Source organism: Solanum stenotomum, chromosome 2, assembly GCF_019186545.1.
Source record: "Solanum stenotomum isolate F172 chromosome 2, ASM1918654v1, whole genome shotgun sequence".
Lineage (NCBI taxonomy): Eukaryota > Viridiplantae > Streptophyta > Magnoliopsida > Solanales > Solanaceae > Solanum > Solanum stenotomum.
In genome coordinates this window covers 31,200,632-31,218,487 of record NC_064283.1, presented here as the reverse complement: position 1 = coordinate 31,218,487, position 17,856 = coordinate 31,200,632, and the positions used below count along the sequence as shown (strand labels likewise).

Here is a 17,856-nt window from a genome sequence, read left to right as displayed (position 1 = left end):
CCCCCCCACCCAAACCACCCACTCATTCCAAAAAAAAAAAATTAATAGTATTATATTTATATTAAAAAAATAATATAATATCTAATTTGAGGGAGAGAGAGAAATTAAGTAAAAAAAAATTAAATACTTTTGTAAAAGAAATTTAAATAAAAAAACTAAAAAATGGTGGGGGGAGGGGGGTACGGTGAGAGGAAGTGATGGCGTGGGGTAAGAAAAATATTTTACATTTTATTTTATAAGAAAATATTATTATTTTGGGTTAATAATTCTTTAATCCTTAATTTTAACTAAGCTAATAATTTGTTTAATTTTTGTCAAGCTGAAATGTTTTGTCCATGTGGAGTGTGATGTGACAATTTTTTTAAAATAAAAGAGAGAGTGTGGTACACGCACCATGAAGAGAATGTAATAAAAGAGAGGGGTGTGTTTCTCAAACTAATAAGTGGTAGTTTAGGTATAAAACTCACACTCTCAAAAAAAAAATGAGATAGTTTAGGTGAGTTTTTGATACCTATCTAAAAAAAAGAAAAGAAAAAAAGTTAAGAACAAGTCAAGATGAATTTCAACTCATTAATTATTAATCTAATTTGTGTCACTTTTGCTCAATAAAAACAACTTAAGCAGAGATTGCCTATTTCTCTAGCGTAAGAAAAGAAATTTGTGGGATGAATATGATGTGCTAGTCCCTAGTTATGGTCTTATGGATGAGTATCATCTTTAAACTTCTCTTCTTCTTCATTTTTTTTTAACTATAAAGGTACTTTTAAATGAAACTATTAAGCAATGACATTTTTATTCAATTTTCCATAATTAAGGATATTTTTTACCCTTTACTAAATCATAAATAATTTCAACAAATATACTTGAATGCTTGCGTTGGATCAATTGCAAACTAATTAGTCACACGAATGAATTCATTAATCCCTTGAAAGCTTATTTTTATTATATTACTGTTGTCACTATAATATCCTCAACAAAGCCATGAGACACACTACAAGAAAAGTGCTGATCTGAGGATTTTCATAGGGATAATACAGTAAAATTCCCAAGTAATTTGATTACCTGCAAATTTCTTGGCCAATTAAAATTTGATCGAAAAAACTTCATAGGTAATTAGTACTTGCGAATTTCAAAAAATCCGTAGGTAATTTAGTTGTGAAATTGGTGGCGTTGGAAAAAAAATTCAGACACCTTTAATTTGATAGGTTATGATAGGCCATGTAACTCTTTATATTCTAAGAGATATGGTCATTTGAAGTTGAACCAAAGACAATCTAACCTCAAAACGGAAACTTTCAACTCAACTTTGTGCTAGGAGTTTCTAGTGACCTTAATTGATATCCAAAATCATTCTCACACTAAAGAATTTACCTTTACACATATGGATAATTTAAGAACCACATGCTATGACCCAACAAGTAAATGAAGAATAGTTTGGGTCTTAACTTAGAAATTTTTGGGGTGTTACACATACATCCTCAATTTTATTGTTTGTGTTCAGGTAGAGTTGAATTTTATTTAGTTGCTTACATCGAACCCGTGTAACATCTCGCACCTAGAAACGACTATAAAGAGTTTAAAATATGAAAATATTAATTTTTGGAAAGAATAAGGAAATCTCGAAATTTTGTCTAAGTTAAGAAAGTGAGTTTTGGCAATTTTAAAATGGCCATAACTCCTAGCTTAAAAATAGTTAGGATAAGCTCTTGATATTTTTGGAAAGACCTTGGAGATATCTTTCCAACGCAACCAAGATTGAACGATTTCGACATCGTATGAGTGAGATATACCTTCCGGAAGCTGGGCAGTTGGATCGAGGAAAGTTTCAATCCGGATTTAGAGAAGGGCAAAGTAGTCTTTTCCCTAATTAATTTCCTAATTCATTTTTAGGGATTTATAGGGGTAAAAACAAAACTTAATTCAGTTTTGAAAAGTTAGAACACGCTTAGGGCTTGGAGAAGAGAGAAAGAAAGAAAGAACGGGAGAAGAAGGCAAGAATTAGCCAAGATCATTCAAGATATGCAAGTAGAATTCGTCGGGGGTGATCCCTATTAAGGTATGTGAGATATTTCTATGTTGGGTTAGTTCACCCACACACCAACTTGTTTCAATCCTTTGGTTTGGAGTTGTTTACATGTTGAAAAGTGAGGTTCTTGAAGAACAAATTGTAGAATTCTTGTTGGTTGAATTGTTAATGCTTGGGAGTTGATTTGATTTATGTTTTCGGGATGTTTTTCGAGTTAGATTGATGGTGTATTGAGATTACAATTGATCCTAAGTGTTTGGGGAAAGAACTAGGGAAGATTGGAGAGTTTAGAGATGAGAAACGAAGAAGAAAATCGGGGAATTTTCTGGGCAAGGGCTTGGGGCGTCGCCCCTGCCAGAGCGCCACAAAAGTTCCTCTGAACTATGGCCTCTGGCGCGTTGCCCCAGCCAGAGCCCTCTGAAGTTTGAGGGCCGGCGCCCCACGCCTCTCAGAGCACCAGGGACGCCAGTTCTCCCCATTCGTTCCCCATCTTCTCGTACGTGTTTCTAAGTGTGTGGGTTAGTTCACCCACACACCAACTTGTTTCAATCCTTGGTTTGGAGTTGTTTACATGTTGAAAAGTGAGGTTTTTGAAGAACAAATTGTAGAATTCTTGTTGGTCAAATTGTTAATGCTTGGGGGTTGATTTGATTTATGTTTCCGGGCTGTTTTTCGAGTTAGATTGATGGTGTATTGAGAGTACAATTTATCCTAAGTGTTTGGGGAAAGAACTAGGGAATATTGGAGAGTTTAGAGATGAAAAACGAAGAAGAAAATCAGGGAATTTTCTTGGCAAGGGCTTGGGGCGTCGCGCCTGCCAGAGCGCCACAAAAGTTCCTCTGAACTTTGGCCTCTGGCGCATCACCCCAGCCAGAGCACCTGCTAGAGCCTTCTGAAGTTTGAGGGCTGGCGCCCCACGCCTCTCAGAGCGCCAAGGACGTCAGTTCTCCCCATTCGTTCCCCACCTTCTCGTACGTGTTCCTAAGTGATGTACCTATGTTTCCTAGTCGATTCTAACATTCTAAAATACATCTAAACATCATGAAATCATCCATAAACATTAGATCATGAACCTTGAATTCATAATCAAATTCAAGGAAAGTTAAGACCAAAGTCAAGAGAAGTAAGAGTCAAGTCAAGATGAGTTCTTAAAGTTTTCCAAAAGTCTTTTTCAAATGTTTTAACTTTGTTTTAAGATTTAAATTTCAAGTTGAGTAAAGAGTAAAGAGTAAAGTTGGGAGTTCATTTCTTCAAAAGTATAAGGGGACTAAGTATTCCCAAAGTGATTTAGATTGTTTTCACATTTAAATAAGAACGGAAACTGAGGTTTCCAAAGAGCCTTCGGGCTAGTTTTCAGAAAAAAGTAATAGCTTTTTAAACGAAGAAAGCAGGGGAAATTAGATTTCCAAGATAGCCTTTGAGTTAAGTTTTGAGCACTAATATCAAATCATAGAGGAAATATGTTTTTAAAACATAAGAGCCAGTACATTTTTGGAAGTAGTATTGAGCACCGAATTAGGGGAGCATTTAAAGAACCCACAGCCCCCATAGAACCATGTAGTCATCATGGGTAGAAGAGGTTCATACTTTCTAGATGAATCCTTTTCAAATTAGACTTGTGGATCCATTAGGCAGTTCAGGTTCTATACCTTTGGCCGGGTATAGGATGCTCTGGCAGCGTGAGGTTGATCGTTGTATCATCACTATAGCTCTTATGTGATAGTTGTCGGTTAGAGAAACTCCCACAGCAGTTATTGTATTTTTATATACATCAATTCATTTGTACTTCTACATACATCCTAGATTTATTGTATCTTTGCATACACACAAAGTTTATAGCATGTTTTAAACAACTTTTCTTTATATTGCACTTGCTTTAAATTGCTTTATATTGAAATGAGTCAGTCAAATTGAGTTGAGTGAGCTAGGTAAGTTATTCAGTTTCTTTCAGACTCCTTCTAGCCTATGTGTGGTTTAGCAATCCAACTCGCATACTCGTACATTCAATGTGTTGATGCCAGATGGCCTGCATCTTATTATGATGCAGACGTAAGTAACCAGGATCAGCATCCGGCACCTCGGTGATCCAGTTGAGCAGCTCAGAGGCAGTGGTGGGCCTCCTTGCATTCCGGAGGACTCTTTTATTCGCTTTCAGTCTTTCATTTATTAGGATGTTGTGGGGTTTGTCCCAACATCCATTTTAGTATTTTAGAAGCTTCATAGATGACCAGATAGTTATTAGTTCATATGTCTTTCTTTATCTTTCAGATGTTGTTTAAGACTTAAGTGCCATTTTGGCCAACTTATTATTCTTTAAGTTATTATTTGAGACTGTTTCATTGAGTTAAGTCTTCCACTAAGTTAAGTAAGCCAAGCCAAGGATTTGCTTGGGGCCAGAAATGGTCTCCGAGTGCCAGTCCCGCCCAGGATGTAGGCTCGGGGCGTGACAACCCGACCCGTTTATATTTGACCCGCCCCGCTTCACTCATTTGTGAATACTACTAGTATGCTTACTTATCTTTTTGAACCCCTTCGACATAAATCATGCCTCCGTCTTTAAGTCTACAATATTTGCAAGGTGATAAGGATGGAAAAGAGATCCACACAAAGGCAGTAGAAGTTTCCGCCTCTAGGTTGAACTAGGGTTTCCACTTTAATTTAGAGTGCATTTGATAGTATACCTTTCTTTAGCCTTCAAAAATATGTTGGTTTTTACATGACATGTACGTAATCTTACATAGTGGTAAGGCGAATTAGGATGTGTCTATCACTCAAGAATCCTACCTTACACTCAACCTTGAATCTCACACCGTAAAGGACTAATTTTACGAATCTCTTCTAGTTCTAATGAGCAATAAGTAAATTTTCCAATTATGGCAAACCATAAATCTTCTTTAATGATCACAGTCTAAAAATATATATTTTCTCGAACTCATTTTAATATTTTTTTTATGTATAAATAATTCATGGATTAGTTATACACCCAACATGGTATAGAATGTCTAACTAATACCTTACATTTTGTGATATTAAGAATACATATAATTTAATACCATTGTATTAATCTGTGTAAAGATATACCCCTCAAATCCTTTTAACGATTTTGTTTATTTTCTGTGTTTTATGTTTTATATTTGTACCGATAAATTTATTTAAATAAATTAGCTTACAAATTTTATTATTTAGAGAGAGTTGTTATTTGTTAAATAAATTCAATACAAATAAATATAATATTTGAAATGTGAGTTGTTTAACATTTTCTAATTGAAAAGACAAATATATCACTACATGACGTTTGTGATCTTTATTGAATGTCGTATTGTTGATATATATATATTGTATTTTGCGCAATTTATAAAATTGCATACATATTAAAAGAAATAATTCATAAGTACCCTTGAACTATGACCAAGATCTGAACGATACACATTTACTCATGTTTATAACAATTTTTTTAGGTATTAAAATAGAGTAAAGCTATAAATAAATGTGATTATCATGAACAGTTAATTTGAAACAAATTTATTGTATCATACTAGTGATATGATTATAGATATTCTTATTATATTTTAATATGATGTAGGAGCACAATTATAATCCAACTTTCAAGATAGGAGTTTCCACTTTTAAGTTTATATATATATATATATATATATAAAGTTCTATATGAATAATTAGTGTTTTTGTCTTGCTGAGAGTGCAAAGGTATATTTTTAACTTGTGAAATTACGAATGCTGTCATTTTAGTCATATCTGTTTTTTCTTCTTCAAATAATTCTTTGTTATAATTACACCAAGTGACCCTTTAGTCAATTTAATCATCAACTATCTTATTAATTCCAAATATTTCTCTCCATTCAAATATATAGCTTATAAAAAATATTATTGTATTAATAAAATCAAGGATAAAGATAAGAGATAAAAAGTTTTTAAAAAAAATTAAAATGATATTTGAATTCAAACTTAAATACAATTTGATTTGTAATGGAGTTTTACTTTCTTTGCCCCTCTTACATATACTTCTACAATGATTTATAATGTTAAGATTACTCCTTTTTTTTTTTTTAGGTTATTGATCACTAATTTTATTAGTGAATTTTATCAATTTTAATTTCATGTTGTAAAAATTTATCCATTATAAAATGTAAATAGATATAACTAATTGATATTCTTATTAATATCTTACGCACCATAAGAATATTAGATAAAGTTACAAGCTATTAAAATCTTACATACTAATGTAAGGATACTAATTTATGAATAATACAATAACTATTAAGTTAGGACAAAACTAGGAAACAAATTATAAATTATAATGTAAAAAAAGTTGAAGGGCTTTTAGATGAGAACATATTTTTTCAATTATAACGAGAAAAGACTTAAATCTATATATCATATCACTAAAATCTCAATGAATAATGAAACATTAAAATATAGAATTTAAGTAACAAATTTAATCTTAGTATTCTATATATTGAAATAAAAAAACACTCAAGTGCTTATGACATGTAACATAAAAAAATCATTCAAATTAGATTAGTGAAAAGTAATAAAAATACAGTCAAAAAAAGAAGGGAGAAGAGGGGTGGGGATAATATTTTGAATAATTCTGAGAGTACAATAAAATAGTTCAATCATATACATATTATTGTCCATAAAACTTTAAATTAGAGAGATGTGAACACTAAAATAAAATTAAAAAATCACGAGTAAAAACAATAAATATATATGTTTTATATTAATTAGAAAATTATTTAATGATTATATTAAGCTAAATGATATGCTAATAAAAATCAATACCAACAATTTAATGATTTTAAATTGCGAACAATATAATAGTAATAATAAAATATGATACATAAAATTTATTCATTGTGTCTATTCGCATAGAATTAGGTATGGGGTGAGGGTGGGTGGGGACGGGGAGGGGGGGGATTACATTTCATTAATGAGGAACAATATGATAGTTGAACTTTTGTATGATTTAATATACTCGAACAAGATATCACAATAAAAAAAATTTAAATAATATTTTAATATAATATACACCTTACGCGGGTACGTATACTAGTAACATATATATAGAAAAATGATGGAGACAAGACCATAATTAAATTTTTTAAAAATACATTCTCTCATACTCATTTTAATATTATGTCAAACACATAATTCCTCAATTTTATTGTTTGTGTTGAGTTAGAGTTGAATTTTATTTAGTTGCTTATGTCGAATCCGACCTGTTTATATTTGACCTGCCCCGATCCAATCATTTGTGAATACTTTTAGTATGCTTACGTATCTTTTTGACCCGCCTCGACTAAAATCATGTCTCTGCCTTGAAGTTCACAATATTTGCAATACTTTGGCATGTAATCGTATAAGAATTTTATCCATGTTGAGATGATTTCCCCAGAATATGTCTTCTCAACTCCAACATTGATCCGTTTGAGAAATTCTTTCAATAAGTCGAACTCAACCTCTACCATGACAAAACTAGGTCTAGATTTGCTTATTGTAGCCATGACAACATGTGACGGTTTTCCCACTGCTTTGGCCATCGTAATCAAGGATTCTTTAACGAAAAAGGTAGGTGATAGGGATAAAAAAGAGATCCACACTAAGACAATAGTAGTTTCCTCCTTTGGGTTGAACTAGGGTTCCCACTTTAGAGGTAACATCTGATATTATATCGGTCTTTAGCCTTCAAAAAATATGTTGATTTTGACATGACATGTATGTAATCTTTCATATTGGTAAGCCGAATTAGTATGTGTCTATCACTCAAGAATCCTTTCTTACATTCAGGCTTGAATCTCACCGTAAAGGATCAATTTACGAATCTTTTCTAGGTTTGACTAGTCATAAGAAAAAATTTCAGTTATGGCATACTATAAATCTTTTTAAATGATCATGATTTGAACCTCTTCTTCCTCCCATAATACAATTGGGTCTCCAGGGATGGAAGTACTACTTTTGATAGGGATAGGCATTGTGATTTTGTCTTCTACTTTATTAAAATTTGTTGCATAGTTCAACGGTGGTTTAAGTGGTGGTTCATCAGCATGGAGCGTAGGCCATCTATCGATGGCGTTGACAATGACACCTACCAGCGAAGTTAATTTGATGAAAATTTAGGGTTTTGGTACGAATTCCTTTGGTAGCTCATCACTAATGGAATACCAGATTATGGTAACACAGGTTGGGTAGAGACAAGCAAAAGAAAATTTAATTAGGACAAAGTTTATATAAGTTGTAGAAACATCAAAAAACAGAAAAATACTACTGAGTCGTTTGGAAGGGAATGTTAGGAGAAATAGTCCATGTATTTGTATAGTATTTTTTAGTACTATGTTTGGTAGGAATTTAAGGCCTATGTATAGCTAATTCATGGATTAGTTACACACCCAACATGGTATATGATGTATAACTAATACCTTACATTTGGTAATATTAGGAATACATAAAATTTAATACCATGGTATAAATCTATGTAAAGCAAAAAAAATATCCCTTGAAATTCTTTTAACGGTTTTGTTTATTTTCTGTATTTCATGTTTTATATTTGTACTAATAAATTTTATTTAAATAAATTAGCTTACAAATTTTATTATTTAGAGAGAGTTGTTTGTTTTTAAATAAATCCAATACAAATCAATATAATATTTGAAATGTGAGTTGTTTAACATTTACCAATTAAAAAGGCAAATATATCACTACATGGAGTTTGTGATCTTTATTGAACGTAGTATTGTTGATATATATATATATATATATATATATATTAAGTTCTAAATAAATAATTAGTGTTTTTGTCTTGCTGAGAGTGAAGAGGGATATATTTAACTTGTGAAATTATGAATGTTGTCATTTTAGTCATACTTGTTTTTTCTTGGATCAACTTTTTGAGTGTATATAATGTATATCTAAAGTATGGCTCATGTATAGATTAACTATATTGTATAGTTAATGTCTATTTTCTATAACTTACAACGAGCTATATTGTATAGTCAATGTATACTTTCTATGATTTTTGGCTATTTTTTATGTAAATAAAACTTTGTTATATTCATTGTAAACTAATTACTTTATTGTATATATTTAAAACTATTCCTATATTTGTCGTAAACTAATTCCCTTCTATCATAAGCCTTAAATAAATGTGAAAATGTCTACTAGAAATCTGCAATTTTTTAATTAGGACATTATATACATATGAGATTTTTGTCAGAACAACGCGGTACATTAAAATCATAAAGTGATTAACCGAAAACCTTTACAATTCGAGCACTAAACCGCAGTATAAATAATAATAATATTTATAAATCCAAACACCCACATATGCTTGATGTGATACATTGTAGGTCCCTAAATGATGATTGACTAGGAAAATTCAATGGTAAATGCAAAATTCGTGTTACTATAAAAACATTAAGGGGTCGTTTGGTGTGATGGATAAAGACAAATAATCATGGGATAATTTTTTAGTACCCTTCAATTCTTTGTTTGGTTTCAAAGTGTGGGATAACTTATCCCAGGATTAATAATTATGACTGGGATAAGTTATCCCTACTTGTGGGTGGTGTACTAATTCCGAAATAATTTATCATGGGATAAAAATGAAAAATAACAAAATTACCCCCTTAAACCCTCTTTTATAAACAAACAATTTATTCTTAGAGGGTATTTATGTAAACACACAACTTACTCTTAGAAATTATGTCATGCATTTTTGACAAACCAAACAACCAATAAGAAATAAGCTTAACATAACTAATACTATCATAACTTATCCCATCATATTTAATCCCAACATAACTTGTCTTCAAATCAAACGACCCGTAAGGGTTTTATTAATCATTTAATATATTTTTAAAAAAAATTGTTCTCAAATAAAATGGCAATCAAGTGCAATCCAATAATATAATTCTAATTAGGAAAAATATTTATCTTCTAATAATGATAATAAGATCTATATCTACCGAGACAAAGAATGAAAGGCAAGTGAATCTAATGTTTTTCATTTTCAATACTTTTCTTCAATGCAAAAAAGGAAAGAACATAAATTTCTAGGCTCCCCAAGTTATTTTAAAACACAATTTCATATATAAAGCTTTTGGTGTTAAGACCAAAAATCACAACTTTACTTTCACAATTTCTTAGTGATAGTTTAGACATGACAAGAAAAATCAGCAAGGGTCGTCAAAGGGTCGAAATGGTGAAAATTATGAAGGCGAGTAACTTAGGACTTACGTTTTCTAAGCGTCGTGCTGGTCTTTTCAAAAAGGCTAGTGAACTTTGTACGCTATGATGTGCTGAAATAGTCATTGTGATATTTTCCTCTGATGGCAAAAATGTGTTCTCCTTTTGTCACCCTAGCGTGGACACGTTGGTGGAGAGGTTCCTTGGCAGGAACCTCCCTCCACCAAATAACGATGTCCACAAACAACAAATCATGGCTTGTAGAGAAGCTGGTATTCATGAGCTTAATACATGCTCATGAACCTCGAGGGGGTTCTCTAGATGGAGAAAAATCACAGAGAATCCCTTCGACAAATTAGGAATAGAGTTGAGGGTCTATGGTGGGAATCTCCTATCGAAGAGCTTAACTTATTCCAACTTCAACACTTGAAGAAGACATTGGAAATTCTAAAGCAAAAGGTTGAAAAAGAGGCACAAATGGTGAATAATAATGCATTCCCATTTCAGACATTGGGAAGTGTTTGGACTCCTCCAAATTGTGCTAGCTAAAGTTCTTCATATGGACTCAATGTTGGTGGACCTTTTGCTAATGGGGTTAATGGATCTACTTCTTCCATAGTTCCCAATTACTACTACGTGTGTTATATAATTGCCGAAAGTAAAATTAAAAACTTAAATATTATATTAAGTGTCTAGGTTCATTTGTCATTTCAGGTGTTCATCATGAAATGTTCATGAGTTATGATTCAGTCGAAGTCAGTACTAAGTGTTGTGTTCATTAGATAATGTTCATCAATTATGATACAGTCGAAGTTAGTAATTTTAATTATATATGTTATGTTATTAGTCCATTGTCATGTTGATTTTACCTTTTGAATTGCATGACATATAATCTCTTCTTTATCAACATATATCAAGATATTACAAACTTGTAGAAAAAAATATGATATGCCTGTATTATCATATATCGTGCTAGAATTTATTTCTCCAATACTCTCGAGAATCTCCTCCAGATTATGCAACCCGTGCAGTATTAGTTACTCAAGCATCAGAAAATTATCATTACCTGCTTCCCTCCTTTGCAGATATGCTTCTAAAATTTGTTGCTATTAAATTTGTGAAACACAACTTCTTCATTTAGTGTCCAATCTATTCCAGCGAATGCATAAAACCGTTTGAGATTGGGTAAATTAGCCAGCAAAGTCATGACTTCCCATGGTATACAAGTACCTTTTAAGGAAAATATCCCTAGAGAAAATCATGATCGGATCAATGAATTATAAAATCTTTAGCTCTTTTAGATTTAGAATTCTTCTTATGAATTCCGCAGCAAAAGGAGAATAATGAAGATAAAGTATGTTCAAGTTATTGTAAAGCAAAGTCTTTTCTTCAATATCATGATTTTCTGCCTCCAGAGGATTTTATATATATATATATATTAGCAAAGTTATTCAATTCTTGCAGAAACATATCTCAAATGTACAAGTTGAGGTATTACACAAGTGAAATAATATTCAATTGAAAATACGTCCAATAGCTTAAGCAACTTCAATTGTAAAACATCTGTTTTGGAATCTCTACTTGCATTGAAATAAAGGTGCGAATTATACCATTGCTATGTCGCATACGGTAATTATGTTTCTCTTCAAGTGTAGATAGAAGGATCACTCTTTGTTGATCTTATATGGATTTACTTAGGCATAGTTGGGGAAGAAGATCATGAATTTTCAAGTTCTTATCCTTCCATTAGTCATTTGTGTACAAGCCAAAATTAGACTTCTATCAGTTAACTCTTCTAGATACTCCTATGCCTGTTGGACAAAATGATAATCACACCCAGGATAATGTCCAAACTAAATGGCAATAGGAAGAGAGTAACAACAACACCAAATATTAAAATGGGGTAAATATGATACCCGAATAAGTAATACAATAATATTGATGAAAAACTTGGTAGTGTCAAAAAGACTACTACTCAACACTTTTTTATTTCTTACAACTCACAATTATATTACTTTCACACTATTTTCTCACAAACTAAGAAGTAGTTTGTGGATTACTCTCTATTGCTTCTCTATTATTTTTTTTGGTGTGTCTTCTAGGGTTCTATTACTACTCTATTTGTAGAGTTTTTGAACCTCTTGATTACATCATTAGTGACATAAATGTGGCAGCCAAACTCCACAAAATTTGGCTGCCAAACTCTACCAAAACTCTACCAAACTTTGACTACCAACTTCCACAAATGTGGCTACCAACTTTCACATTTGTGGCTTGCCAACTTTCACATTTGTGGCAATTAAATTTCAACAAATGTGGCTGCCAAATTAGTTGCTACCAATATTTTATTCCCACAAATCTCTCCCTTAATTTTGATTTTTCTTCTTTACTCCAAGGCTTGATCTCTATCTATGGAAATCTTCAAACTTGAGAGGCATTGTAAAGATATACGTAACTTGATCATGAGATTTCACATACTTGAGCCCTACCTCTTTCTTGGCAATGCATTCTCGGATGAAGTGATACCTTGTGTCTATGTTTCTTGCTCCGATCATGATACACTTGATTCTTTGCAACTGCTTGCACAGATTTGTTATCAACACAAATCATTGTGGCTTCAATTTGCAGCAAGTTGAGTTCCTTCAACAATCTCCTCAACCAAATAGCATGACAAGTACATGATGTCTCTAGCACGTATTCATCTTCACAAGTCGAGAGAGTAACAATTGATTGTTTCTTTGAACTCTAAGAAATAACACAATCACTCAAGAAAAACACAAAACCCGATGTGTTTTTTCTATCATCAACATCTCCTGCATAATCACTATTACAGTATCCTACAAAATTAAAATCATTAGAAGAAGAATAAAATAGTCCAAGGTTGATTGTAACTTGTTGGTAGCGAAGAATTCTTTTAGCGACCTTCAAGTGAGTGGAGGTAGGAGCTTCCATGAAGTAACTTACTACTCCAACCGCAAACAATATATGTGGTCTCGTACATATCAAGTACCTTAGACTTCCTACGAGACTTTTGAACAGAGTAGGGTCCACCTTTTATCCATCATCAAACTTTGACAATTTTGTTCCACATTCCATTGGGGTATTCACAGGGTTGCAATCAAACATGTTAAACTTCTTCAAAATCTTCTTTGTATAGCTTTCTTGAGATATGAAGATGCCTTCCTCCATTTTCTTCACTTCTAGGCCCAAGTAATTAATATGACATGGGCCCTATGTCTGTCATCTCAAACTCAAAGGACATAGCATTATTGAAAGTTTCAAATAAAACTGGGTTGTTACCCGTTAGAATGAAATCATCAATATAATGACAAACAAGCAAAATATCTCCATTAGTATGAATTTTAATGTAAAGAGCATATTCATGGAGACAACGAGTAAACCCATTGTCTTGAAAGTATTTGTCAATGCGACTATTCCAAGCTCGTAGAGCTTGCTTCAACCCATATAAGGCTTCATTCAACCTCAACACCTTAGCTTCATGATTTTTAACCACAAAACCCAATGGTTGCTCAACATAGACTTCTTCTTCAAGATATCCATTTAAGAATGCCGATTTGACATCTAGTTGATAGGTTTTCCACTTCATTTGGGCCGCTAAAGAGATCAATAAACATATTGTCTCCATGCGGGCAGCATACGCATACACTTCCTCATAGTCGATGCCATGCCTTTGTTTGTAGCCTTTAGCCACAAGTCTTGCTTTGTATCTCTCTACCTCTCCGTGGGAGTTTTTCTTCACCTTGTATATCCATTTAACTCCAATTACTCGATGATCCTTGGGAAGAGTCGTTAACTCCCAAGTGTTATTCTTCTCTATTGACTGGATCTCCTCCTTCACGGCTTGTCTCAACCTTTTGTTAGTAACAACTTCATCAAAATTCATTGGTTCACTATTAACGAAGAGACAACACAAAAAATAAAAATTAGTAATTTATTTTGTCAAAATTCATTGGTTCACTATTAACGAAGAGACAACACAAAAAATAAAAATTAGTAATTTATTTTGTGTCATCATAGAGTTCTTGGATGCTCCTCATCCTATGTGGTCTTTCACTTGAACTCTCTTAAGAAGATGGAGATGCAACATTTGATGGTGAAGGAGGTGGGGTTGCATCATGTGCAGGTGCCACGGCCTCCTGTTCTTCTTCATCTCCAAAGTATGGAAGAAAAATAGATGTTCTTTCTTCCGGAGTCTCCCAATTCCATGATGCTTCTTCATCAAATTCAACATCACGACTCACCACTACCTTGTCTTTGCTTGGATTGTACAATTTGAAGCCTTTTGAACTCGTGTCATAGCCAACAAACACATACTTGACACTCCGATCGTCAAGTTTATCTCTCTCTTGATGTGGAACATGATCAAATGCTATGCTCCCAATGATTCTCAAGTTCTTGACATTTGGATTTCTTCCTCTCCATTCTTTTTTAGGTGTTTGATCTCATACATTTTTTGTTGGAGACTTGTTGCTCAAATAAACTGCACAAGAAACAGCCTCGACCCAAAATTCTTTTGGTAGATGTTTAGCTTGCAACATACATATAGCCATATTAAGAATTGTTCTATTCTTTCTTTCTGCAACTCCACTTTGTTGGGGAGAGTAAGGTATCGGTATAGGGCGATGAATTCCATGAGATTGACAAAAGTCATTAAATTCTTTTGAAGTGAATTCGCCTCCTCTATCGGACCTTAATGCTTTTATTTCATAGCCACTTTCTTTTTATACAAGTGCTTGAAATTTTTAAAGGCAACAAAAACTTCAGATTTTTGATTCAAGAAGTATACCAAGTCTTTCTACTAAAATCTTCAAAAAAGAGCAAGAAGTATTTTCTTTTACCAAAAGAAGGTGGATCAATTGGACCACACACATTGGTGTGTACAAGTTGAAGTGGCTTACTTGTTCTTGATTTAGTCTACTTTGGAAAACTCCTCATTGCATGTTTTCCAAGAAGACAAGCTTCACACAACTGATTTGGATGGGTGATTGATGGAATCCCATCAACCATGTTCTTGTCTCCCATTGATTGGAGTGCTCAAAGTTCAAGTGCCCAAATCGCATATGCCAACACCATGAGTCATCTTGCACATTATCCTTCAAACACTTTGCATAGATGGTTTTAAGATTCAAAGGGAACAACCTATTCTTTGTCATATGAACTTTAGCAATAAAGTTGTTACTTGAATCTCTAATCCAAGGATGCATATTATTCATATGAATATCGTATTCTTTTTCAAGAAGTTGACCCAAACTCAAAATATTGCTTTTCAATTTTGGGACATAATAAACATTGTTAATCAATTTATGGCCACATCTTTACAAGTTATCAAAATCGTACCAATCCCTTCAATTTGGATCTTTGAGGTATCTCCAAAAGAAACATTACCTTTCACCGTCTTCGTTATCTCCACAAACTTATCTTTGTGTCCACACATATGATTGTTTGCTCCATTGTCAAGATACCATAAATTACAATCATTTGTATCTTCTTCTTTGAGTGGTAATAACAACGTTAACTCATCTTCGTCTTTGTTATTGTCAACAAGATTAACTGTCTCTTCAACATTCCTATGACATTCCCAAGAGTAATGTCCAATTTTATGACAGTTATAACACTCAGTTTTAGATTTTTCATAACTCATTTCATTTGTACCTTGATATGCTCCACGTCCTCTACCTCCTCATTGACCATGATCACGACCTCTCAATGACTGGTGACTCTTATCTTCATTGTTCAATTTATTAGTATAACTTATTCCTCTTCCGCGGCCTCCACGGCCTTGTCATTGTCCATTTCCTTTGTAGCTTTTCTCACCTTTAAATCCTTTGAAGGATGCATGGGTTTTAAGAAGTTGCTCTAGTGGCTCTTCTTTTCTCCTTTTCATTTTCTCTTCGTGGGCGAGTAAAGAACCTTCCAATTGTTCTACCATCATAGAGTCTAAATCTTTAGACTCCTCAATAGAACATACCACATAATCAAATTTAGGTGTTAAAGAATGAAGGATCTCTTCTACCGCACGCACATCATCTACTTTCTCCCTATATCTTTTTAGTTGATTTACCACAACCATAAATCTTGAACAGAAATCCAAAATCGATTTAGATTTGTTCATTTTTAAAACTTCAAAGCTACCCCTTAGAGTTTGAAGTTTTATCTTCTTTACTTTATCAACTCTTTGAAGAGAATTTTGTAAAATCTCCCAATCTTCTTTTGAGGTGGTTGCATCAACCACCTTCTCAAACATGTCATCATCCAAACATTGATGGATAAGATTGAGGGCATGTTGATCTTTCTTTCTTGTCTTCAACAAGACCTCCTTTTCATTTGAGGGCAAAGTTTCCTCATTAGCGAGCTTTGTATACCCTTTGTCTACAATGTCCCAAACACCTTGAGAGCCAAGAATGGCTTTCATTCGTAGATACCATTTTCATAATTTTCTCTTGTGAGACGAGGGTATTGAAAGGACAACCGACTATTATTTGCCATGGATCTGATACCACGTTGTTGGACAAAATGATAATCACACCCAGGATAATGTCCACACTTAATAGCAACAGGAAGAGAGTAACAACAACACCAAATATTAAAATGGTGTAAATTGATATCCTAAGAAGTAATACAATAATATTGATGAAAAACTTGGTAGTGTCAAAAGACTATTACTCAGCACTCTTTTAATTCTTACAACTCACAATTATATTACTTTCGCACTATTTTCTCACAAACTAAGAAGCAGTTTGTGGATTACCCTCTCTACTCTGTATTGCTTCTCTATTTTTTTTATGCGTCTTAAAGTGTTATTTTACTACTCTATTTATAGAGTTTTACCTCTTGATTACATCATTAGTGACATAAATGTGGTAGCCAAATTCCACAAAATTTGGCCGTCAAACTCTACCAAAACTCTACCAAACTTTGACTATTACACAAATGTGGCTACCAACTTTCACATTTGTGGCTTGCCAACTTTCACATTTGTGGCAATTAAATTTCAACAAATATGGCTGCCAAATAAGTTATAGCCAAGATTTTATCCCCTCAGTGCCACCATTTCTAACCTTTTATTGTTTCTAATCAACTTGGAAACATTAATCTCTTTATCTTCAGGAAAACCTCCAAAGAAAGGATTGATTGAAACTGTTCGGATACAGTACCAAAGAATCAATTAAGATTTTCCTCAACATTCTTCCAATTATCATGTGTTGGGTCCATTTGACCAAGAAGTCTTGCAACGACAACAATCGAAGAGGTAATCCTTGACATTGTAGTACAATATGCTTCCCTAGTTCTACAAGTAGAGGAGGAAACAAATATTTTTTTGAATGATTTTTTGGTGAAGTTCAAACTGTCATCAAGACTTATAAAAGACTTTCTATGAGGTGGAAAATCAGGATAGCTGACATAATCAGCAACATACAAGAGCAGAGTGGTTAATAGAATTCGACTTCTATTGTCATCATTTGGAAATATTCTTTGTATTTGGTCCCACGCCTCAATACTCCATATATCATCTGTGAAAATTAGAAATCTCTCACCCTTTAGACCTCTTTACACAATCTTCATTAGTTGATCATTGTTCAGTTCTTGATTGCTTCTTGTAATTGTAGAGA

The 17,856-nt window shown here is 33.0% G+C and overlaps 1 protein-coding gene and 1 pseudogene across 1 annotated transcript; one reads left to right on the top strand and one right to left on the bottom strand.

Moving 5' to 3' along the window:
• Window positions 1-10,199: 10,199 nt before the first annotated feature.
• LOC125855901 (agamous-like MADS-box protein AGL62) lies at window positions 10,200-11,366 on the top strand (annotated as a pseudogene).
• A 4,662-nt stretch (window positions 11,367-16,028) lies between these two features.
• LOC125855899 (uncharacterized) lies at window positions 16,029-16,658 on the bottom strand. Its single transcript, XM_049535552.1, has one exon. The coding sequence runs from the start codon at window positions 16,656-16,658 to the stop codon at window positions 16,029-16,031; it is 630 nt and encodes a 209-aa protein (XP_049391509.1).
• Between the last annotated feature and the right edge of the window lie 1,198 nt (window positions 16,659-17,856).

What these genes read in the sequence shown, in the direction of transcription:
- LOC125855899 (XM_049535552.1), bottom strand. Translation starts at nt 16,658, where the DNA reads ATGAAAGCCATTCTTGGCTCTCAAGGTGTTTGGGACATTGTAGACAAA.